Here is a 9,490-nt window from a genome sequence, read left to right on the forward strand (position 1 = left end):
ATGGAGATACTGGATGTGTTAATAATCGGGGCTGGCCCTCATGCCCTGACTCTGGCAAGCTTGCTATCAAACCCCAACCCTAACTCAGACCCAGGTCCAGACTTGCCCGTCCCCTCCTGCTGCTGCTCCAACCCTCTGAAGCCTCAAACAGACCCAGAACCTTCCAACAACAGACGAGGCAAGAAGAAGAGGAGGCACACAGCTGGTATGGTCCGCTCAACACATGAATCCCATAACTCTGACTTCAGCCTTCTAAACCAACAGGAAGCTGTTTTCATTTCAGGATGAGGTTAACATTAATATATATTTATTCCCTGCTGTTGAAGCCAGTGAGGACTTTTCATGCTGTGTGGGATATAGTGCCCCCCTCTGTATGAAATCAGCAGAGGCATGAGGTCAGGGTGAGGATCACATTTCCCATGAGCCCCTGCATCACGGCTCTTTCAGTGTGATGAGTAATTTGTTGGATTGTAGCTCCTTACAATTATTAACTGTTGTGTATTGATGACATCATGAACTCTGCACCAGTTTAACCGTCACAGCCGGATGTGCCGGTTTAACCGTCACAGCTGGATGTATCGGTTTAACCGTCACAGCCGGATATACCGGTTTAACCGTCACAGCCTGATGCACCGGTTTAACCGTCACAGTCTGATGTACCGGTTTAACCGTCACAACCGGATATACCGGTTTAACCGTCACAGCCAGATGTTCGGGTCTAACCGTCACAACCTGATGCACCAGTTTAACCGTCACAGCCGGATGTGCCGGTTTAACCGTCACAGCTGGATGTATCGGTTTAACCGTCACAGCCGGATATACCGGTTTAACCGTCACAGCCTGATGCACCGGTTTAACCGTCACAGCCGGATGTACCGGTTTAACCGTCACAGCCTGATGCACCAGTTTAACCGTCACAGCCGGATGTTCCGGTGTAACTGTCACAGTCTGATGTACCGGTTTAACCGTCACAGTCTGATGTGAGCCCTGGCATCCCAATAACTCATTAGTCCTCAAAGCCATGTGAAGCATTCACCAGAATAAACTTCAATCCTGTTCATGGACCTGTTACCGGGGAGAGTCCTGGCTGTACTGTTCCTGAGACTATAGCAAGACTTCTTCTTTCTGATGGTCTCTGCAGGTCTGACACTGGAGGAACGACTAGCGAAGACAAACCCGTCACAGGGGCTTGTTCTCCCCCCACTGAGTTTCAGAGCTGTGGACTCCTACGGTGAGTGGACGACCTTGTGGGAGAGCCAGTTCACCGCTCTGAACATCCCTCACCTGCGCTCACACACTCTGGTGCACACGGACCCTCTGAATAAGGTAAGACCACACCAGATGGGAAAGGAGGAAGTCACTTCAGAGACTGTAAATCCTCTCGTCTGTCTCCTGCACAGGGAGCTCTGCAGGAGTTTGTCCTGAAGCATGAAAGAAGGCCGGAGCTCCACAGTCTTCCAGATCAGATTTACATCCTGGATGAGAACACGTTTATTAACGACACGAGGCTCGGGAAGAAGGAGAGGAGGCGCCTAAACATCAGCTCGACTCTGAAGAAGAGTTTATCCTTTAGTCTGCCCGGAACCAGGCTGAGCGTGGACTTCTTTAAAGATCAGGTCAGACACACAGCAGGGGTCTATGAATGTGTGTGTGTGTAAAGCATTGTCTGACTTGTCTGTAGGGGTAAACCTGTCTCCCTGTTTCAGTGCATGTAGGGGGCATGGTCTCAATGGCCCTGCACTAAGCAGTGAGCTATGTGCATGTGATTAAGGAGTAGCATAGATATTCAACTGTACTTTCATGAAATCTGGTTGTTTTAGTCAGGATTATGGTAAAATATATTTTTCCCAACTATATTTAAGTTCCCTATTAAGAGCCAACCTTCAATTTAGTAAATTCCTGGTTTATTCCCATTTATTCTCATAAATTCCCGTGGAAAGTTTCCAACTTTGAAAATTCACAGAATTTTGCAACCCTAGTCCAAACTAACTCTGTGAGTCTGGTTTCTGTGGCCCCTCTTAAAGAGGACTCTGCTGTAGTCTGGACCGCAGGCAGGGAACCCTGTGAGTGGGACTAACTGTTTGTGGGTCTTGGTTTTTACATTTGATGAATCATGTAAATGAACACATGAAGGAGCCTCTGAGTCTCTGAGTGGATGGGTCTACAGGTGGAGCGGTACTGCCTGGACAAAGTGTTGCTGAAAGGAACCGTGGAGCGCATCACACCTGTGACCGAGGAGGAAGAGGAGGAAGAGGACTGGGCAACAGAGGCTGAGACCACTAGAGAGACTGAAAGGAAGAGGGGATGTTCAAGGAAGAGAGTGAAATATTTTCAAGTCCAACTTCAAGAAGGTATCGTCCTAAAGGCTCACAACGTGGTCCTGGCTACGGGTCCAACCAGGGCTACGATGGCGAACATCCCTTCGTGGGTCACAAACGCTGGAGACGGCTACCCAGAGGATCGGATTCAACACACCGTGCACCTGATGCATCACCTGGCCTCGTCTGCACAAGAACAGAAAGATCATCAGAGGCAGAGAGAGGCTGCTCCAGGTGAGTCCGACCCTTCAGAAGAAGACATGACTCAGCAACACCTGTGAGGATGATAAGGACACGCTCAGCATGACATCAGAACGTCTTTAAACTCACAGTAACTTTAATCTGAGATCAGAGATCAATACACCATGACCACCAAGGAAAACTCAATCAACACGACAAAGAGACGGAGAACTGATCCTCTGACTGTCAGACAGACCCAACAGAGTCCCCCTCTGAGGGTCCGTGAATAACTGTGTGGACTGACAGGTCTGTGATTCAGACTCTGGGCGTCCTCCGCCTGTGCACACTGTTAGAGAAACTCCTTCCTTTACAGAGACAACTTTACTCGTTCTGTTGATGTTACAGCGGAAGTGTGAACGGTTCCATCAGGACTCTTGTTTTTCACTCATTCTGTCATACGTGGGAAAGGTTTAACAGTTCTTTAGATCTGGAGATCCTCTCTGGGTTTCAGAATCATCACTGATACTTTACTCAAGGTTTCTGTCCTGTCTCTCTGATCCCCAACCTCAGTGCGACCCGGTCCCTTAAAGACTCTGTTTCCTGTCTCATCCTGTGTGCAGTGTGTGAGGCGAGGCAGAGAGTGATGGTAGTCGGTGGAGGTCTGACCAGCGCTCATGTGGTTTCACTCGCCCTGCAGCAGGGGGCCAGCCATGTGACCTGGGTCTTGAGGAAACACCTTCAGGTGTGAAACTGCATGTAGACCAAACATAAAGATAACACTCCCTCCAGCACCCGCCAACCTCCCACCTCTCCTCTCAGTTAAAACAGTTCGATGTGGGCGACGTGGAGAGCCTGGTGGGTCGATACTCCCACGTGGAGCACGGCATCAAGATGGACGGTCAGGCCTACCTGCGACAGTTCTACAACGAACGGAGTCTCCACAAACGGCTGGCTATGATCCGCCAGGCCAGGAAAGGAGGAGCCGTCACTCCCGAGGCCTACATGCACCTCCAACCATTCATCCGGAGTGGACAGGTGGATGTGAAGACGTACTGTCAGGTGAGCACGCTCAGTCATCATCTCACTACACAACACTGATCTTCCTGATTGGTCATGCAGCTTTCATAAGGAACGAGTTAAAAGAAGAAAACCTGAAGGCTGCAGGGTCCGGCAGACTCTCTGGAAAGGAGACCCTAAAACTAAGTCCTGGGTTATCACGTTGGAAAAGCAGCTGATGTGGAATGAGGTCTGAGATCGTCTTTCTGCAGGTGAGTGAAGCCAACTGGTGCCACAGGAGTCAGGCCTGGAGTCTGACCCTCAGCACTGGGGACAGCTGGACTGGAGACAAGATCTGGCTCGCCACTGGCTGCAAACTTGATGTCAAACAGGACCCGCTGCTCTCTGAGGTGATGAAGGAGTTCCCCATTCAGGTGAGTAATGACGGTACAAGGTCTTGTGATCTCAGTCCTGATGTGGCCTCAGGCCTCATGATGCCAGTCCTGATGTGTCATCAGGTCTCATGATCTCAGTCTTGATGTCTCCTCAGGTGATTGATGGATGGCCCTGCGTATCAGGAAGTCTTCGCTGGGCGGAGGATTGTCCTCTTTACCTGATGGGACAGTACTCAGCTCTCCAGGTGAGTGTCTCAGGTATCTTCATCTGAAACATCTGAATGTAATGTTTATATTCAGGCGCTGTGCCCTCTACCTTCTTCCTCACACAGGTTGGACCTCACGCTGTGAACCTGGCAGGAGGACAAGCTGCCAGCCTGCGGATCGCTAAGGACATCATGCGTCGTGAAACCCTGGAGGATGTCAACATCTCTGATCTGAGAGGAGAGAAATGTAAAACTGATGAATATATCCAACAGATGCAGGGTCTGCTGTGGCTTTAACTGAGTCTGCATAACATCATGTGAGCATCATCTGCTCCTGATGATGATGAAGGGTGTTTCCCTGATGTGATGAAATATAAGAAGCAGAGACTTCATGTGTGTTTCAGACAGATGGCACTCCTCCAGGCTCTGTCAGTGGTTAACATCATTCTCAGGTTTATTCAGAAAGACGAGGTTTGTTGAATATTCCTGCTTTTTAAGAATAAACAGAGTTTTTACATAATAAAGCTCGAATAATAGGTGGCTCATGTGGTGTTCTTATGAAGCCTGTGTGTGTGTGTGTGTGTGTGTGTGTGTGTGTGTGTGTGTGTGTGTGTGTGTGCGTGCGTGTGTGTGTGTGTGTGTGTGTGTGTGTGTGTGTGTGTGTGTGTGTGTGTGTGTGTATCTAAGACTCACCTTTTTAATCTGGCTTTTAATTTGGAGTGATTATTTTTAGCTTTTTTTTTTAAGTTATATTTTTGGGGCATTTTTGCCTTTAACGATAGGATAGCTGAAGTGAGACATGAAATGTGGGGAGCAGAGAGAGGGGGAGGACATGCAGTAAATGGTCGAGACTGGAATTGAATTTGCGACCTCTGTGACGAGGACTATAGCCTCTGCATTGTGGGCGCTTAGACCGTTAGGCCACCAGTGCCCCATTTTCATCATATTTTTAGTGAACATTATAATCTTTGTTTTAACATTTATTTATCTTATTTATTTATTTATTCATTTATTTATTTATTTATTTATTTATTTATGTATTTATTTTCTTATTTATTTATTTATTTACTTATTTTTGTATTTATTTATTTATTTATTTATTTATTTATTTATTTATTTATTTATTTATTTATTTATCGTATTTATTTATTTATGGTATGTATTTATTTTCTTATTTATTTATTTATTTATTTATTTATCATATTTTTCTGATCTCTTTAACTTTAACTGATTTTAATTTATTTTCTCTTCTTTCTTATTTTATTAATCTATTGTATTGATTTTATTTTTGAAGTATTTTAGCTATGGCTGTCTTTTATTATTTCACCCTCTCTGTTTTCTCTTCATGTTTGTCTGTAAAGCTGTTTATAAATAAAGTTGAGCTGCTGTCACTGGATCCTTTAGCCACGCCCCTTTGCCTACTTCCGTGTTTATGTCTCACCTGACGAGGAGCCAGGGACAACAACAGGCTGTCATCCAGGACTAAGAGGAGAGAAACAGACTCCCAGGTAGGGGGGGCTGCTGTGTAGGACTCTCGGGTAGGGGGGCTGCTGTGTAGGACTCTCAGGTAGGGGGGGCTGCTGTGTAGGACTCTCAGGTAGGGGGGGCTGCTGTGTGAGACTCTCAGGTAGGGGGGTTTGCTGTGTAGGACTCTCAGGTAGGGGGACTGCTGTGTAGGACTCTCAGGTAGGGGGGGCTGCTGTGTAGGACTCTTAGGTAGGGGGGCTGCTGTGTGAGACTCTCAGGAAGGGGGTCTGCTGTGTGAGACTCTCAGGTAGGGAGGCTGCTGTGTGAGACTCCCAGGTAGGGGGTCTGCTGTGTGAGACTCCCAGGTAGGGGGTCTGCTGTGTGAGACTCTCAGGTAGGGAGGCTGCTGTATGAGACTCTCAGGTAGGGGGGTTTGCTGTGTAGGACTCTCAGGTAGGGGGGTCTGGTGGAGGCTGTTGCTGTGTTATGAAGTCTCTCAGGGTCATAGACTTTAACGATGGTGAGGAGTCCAGATCAGAAACAGGTCCTGCAGCCAGAGACTGAGAGGCTGCAGTCTGATCTTTAATCAGAGGGGAGACTACAGCATGAGGGGAGTCTGAGACCAGCTGCTTCATCACGGGATGGAAGTAAGGACTGGTTCATGGTCTGACAGAGTCTGTTGTGGTTCATGGTCTGACAGAGTTTCTGAGGTCAGCTGATCTGCAGTTTGGATGAAAGGGGAAATCCTCTATTGCACATCGTGTCCGGTGTTTTTGTCTCATCATGAGGTTGCAGTATTTCGAAGGATCTCCCTCTTCTTCAGCTCAGTTTAGAGAAGTGTGTTAAGCTCTCTTTCTAACAATTTGAATACTCCAATAACTTGAGCGACTCATTTCAATAATAGGCCCAGTTTTTATCTCAGCTCAGCTGATCTTTGTCACACTTTCAAACAGGTTTAGCTGCTTGGATAATAACAGCAGAGGAGTGAATGTCTCACCTGTCCTTGTGCTCACAGGTCTGCTGTCCACCCATTAGAGACCAGGTAACTGGGGTGCAGCTTGTAAAAGACATCAGGAAGTGACTTCAGCCTGAAAGGTCAAAGTGCACATTATAAGACAGCATGATACACAGCAAGAAGTCGGCCTATAGTTCATTACTGCTTATGATAATAATAATAATAATATTTAATAATAATAATCATAATAATCATAATAATGATAACTTTATTTATAGAGAACCTTTAAAAAACCTTGGTTTACTAAGTGCTTGAATTTTGGAATTTTAGTGGAGTGATTTATTCTTGTCTTTAGGTAAAGGTTTCTTTAGAACAAGCCTCCTTATTTTAATGATTTCATTAGTTTGATATAATCCTGAGCTGTCAGTGTTGCTGTGTTCAGGCCCGTGTTACTCTGTGTAGTGATGATAAAGACTGTCTCTGCAGGATGAAGGTGAGGAGAGTTGAAAGGACAGTTTTGAGCGTGGAGCAGTCGGAGGGAGTCGGAGCTCGTGTGCGCAGGAGCATCGGGAGACAGGAGGTGAGTTCCTCCGCACGTTTATGAAGTTCACCTGTCAACACAGTTATTCAAAGGTCACCTGTACCTGTGTCCTCTACAGCTGAGGAACCTGGATCCCTTCCTGATGCTGGATGAGTTCAGAGTGAGCCGGCCAGCAGGTTTTCCGGACCATCCTCACAGAGGATTTGAGACGGTGAGAGGTTTTCAAGGTTTTGTGGCTCGTTGAGCAGAAATTACGTTATTTTCATTTTTCATATCACTCAGTGTTAGGGTACATTTCTTTCTTATCCATGACACAAAGTTAACTTAACCAAACACACATTTATGAAGAGCTCAGGGTCACAGAGGAGCAGCTCAGGGTCACAGAGGAGCAGATCAGGGTCACAGAGGAGAGGAGCAGCTCAGGGTCACAGATGAGAGGAGCAGCTCAGGGTCACAGAGGAGCAGCTCAGGGTCACAGAGGAGCAGCTCAGGGTCACAGAGGAGAGGAGCAGCTCAGGGTGACAGAGGAGAGGAGCAGCTCAGGGTCACAGAGGAGCAGCTCAGGGTCTCAGAGGAGAGGAGCAGCTCAGGGTCACAGAGGAGCAGATCAGGGTCACAGAGGAGCAGCTCAGGGTCTCAGATGAGAGGAGCAGCTCAGAGTCACAGAGGAGCAGATCAGGGTGACAGAGGAGAGGAGCAGCTCAGGGTCACAGAGGAGCAGCTCAGGGTCTCAGAGGAGAGGAGCAGCTCAGGGTCACAGAGGAGAGGAGCAGCTCAGGGTCACAGAGGAGAGGAGCAGCTCAGGGTCACAGAGGAGCAGATCAGGGTCACAGAGGAGCAGCTCAGGGTCTCAGATGAGAGGAGCAGCTCAGAGTCACAGAGGAGCAGATCAGGGTGACAGAGGAGAGGAGCAGCTCAGGGTCACAGAGGAGCAGCTCAGGGTCTCAGAGGAGAGGAGCAGCTCAGGGTTTGATGACAGTGAAAGGTTGGAGGTCTTCTGTAGAGCTCAACTGATACACCTCGTCTCTCAGACAAGCTTTTAAAGGTGTGAACTTCAGAACAGAAAGACTGGACTGGCCTGTTTCCTGAGGAGTGAAGTTCCTGCTTTGACCACTAGAAGGCAACAGCAGCACAGTGCACTGACAGAGAGCATGACTGAGAACCCATCTTTTGTCCTCGGCGTTCAGTCCCAGCTGAACAAGAATCCTTGGCTTCCTACTTTTTACTCTTTTTATTTCCTAAATTGAGCTCTTACTTTTCTGTAATTGTTTTTATTTATTGTTATATTTGTGTATGATCATATTGTACTTTAATAACTGTACAGCACTTTGGTCAACTGAGGTTGTTTTAAATGTGCTTTATAAACAAAGTCAAGTTTTGTTGACTTGACTTGATAGCTGATGGTTCAGGTAGATTTTTGTAACAGGACGTGTCTCTCTGTCCTCTGTGCATGTGGATCCTGCAGGTTCAGCTCAGTACGTGTTGTTAAAGAATAAAAGCTGACCTCTGAAAGCACGCTGTGTCGTAAGAGTGGCCTCAGCCTCTGTTTTGTTTTTGCAGAACAATCTTTGGTTTGTGGTTTTTCTTCTTCTAAGAATTTGAAATGAATAAATTACGCCTCGACCACAGTCAGACTTCTTCATGGACCATAGCTGCTGAGAGAGACGTAGAGGAGAAGTTAAAGATAATGTGAGCTGTAACAACACACCATTAGTTTCTCACAGCAGGAAACCATCCTTTACTCAGGAGTTCATCTCATCTCCAGAAATGGAAGTTTGTTTTGAACTGTAAATCTGAGAACCTGGAGATCTGATGAAGTAACGTCTATGTGTGTCTCTCTGTAATGCTGCTAAGACTCGGCCTGGAGTTAGTGACACAGACTGAAATGAACACTGACGTTTCATTATCCTCCACAAAGGTGAACAATCAGAAACTAGATTTCTATTCACTGAACATTTAAAGCCTGAATCTGCTGCAGGGACGTCTCACAGGCTTTACATTTTTATCACCACACATCACAGAGAGAGATCCAACTTTAAACCAGCAGGACGAGAGGAGAAGATATGAGTTCACATGGAGAGGTTCAGCACAGTGATGAAATGTTCATCCTTACCCACAGGGGGCGCCAAAAGCAGCGTACAGCTCACGCCTGTGGTTTGAATTTTTAGTGTTGTGTCAGCAGCAGAGCAGCAGGTGAACAGAGGTCACGCTGCAGACTGCTCTTCTTAAAAACCCGGATACTGTCCTTAGATTGCCAGACATTCTTCTCAGTGTGTTTAACTTGGCAGATGAAACTTAGATCTCCCGGTGAGGGTGGATGGGACGAGGCTACACTCCCAGCATGCCTTTCAGCAGGTGTGTTTGCTCACACTCACATGACTTTTGAAAGCCCACAGCTGTGGAGACAGATCACAGGCCACTCACCGCAGGGC

General features: G+C 47.0%; 2 protein-coding genes across 6 annotated transcripts in view; both read left to right on the plus strand.

Moving 5' to 3' along the window:
- On the plus strand, positions 1-4,626 carry zgc:113276 (uncharacterized protein LOC553748 homolog). Its single transcript, XM_034680299.1, has 9 exons — positions 1-205; positions 1,142-1,326; positions 1,401-1,616; positions 2,168-2,552; positions 3,119-3,240; positions 3,318-3,557; positions 3,767-3,928; positions 4,045-4,134; positions 4,222-4,626. The coding sequence occupies exons 1-9, from the start codon at positions 1-3 to the stop codon at positions 4,390-4,392; spliced, it is 1,776 nt and encodes a 591-aa protein (XP_034536190.1). The 3' UTR covers positions 4,393-4,626.
- Positions 4,627-5,458: 832 nt separating this feature from the next.
- Positions 5,459-9,490, plus strand: part of pir (pirin) — a 9,971-nt gene continuing 5,939 nt past the window's right edge. Inside the window, exons 1-4 of one of the 5 annotated variants that reach the window (XM_034680212.1) lie at positions 5,459-5,603; positions 6,578-6,657; positions 7,004-7,097; positions 7,177-7,269. In XM_034680212.1, the coding sequence (XP_034536103.1) occupies positions 7,005-7,097; positions 7,177-7,269 (186 nt within the window). In that variant the 5' untranslated portion in view covers positions 5,459-5,603; positions 6,578-6,657; position 7,004. Of the gene's footprint in view, positions 5,604-6,577; positions 6,658-6,846; positions 6,873-7,003; positions 7,098-7,176; positions 7,270-9,490 lie in introns of those variants that run through there. The other 4 variants (XM_034680211.1, XM_034680214.1, XM_034680215.1 and 1 more) reach the window with 4 other exon arrangements.

Source organism: Notolabrus celidotus, chromosome 3 (assembly GCF_009762535.1).
Source record: "Notolabrus celidotus isolate fNotCel1 chromosome 3, fNotCel1.pri, whole genome shotgun sequence".
Taxonomy (NCBI): domain Eukaryota; kingdom Metazoa; phylum Chordata; class Actinopteri; order Labriformes; family Labridae; genus Notolabrus; species Notolabrus celidotus.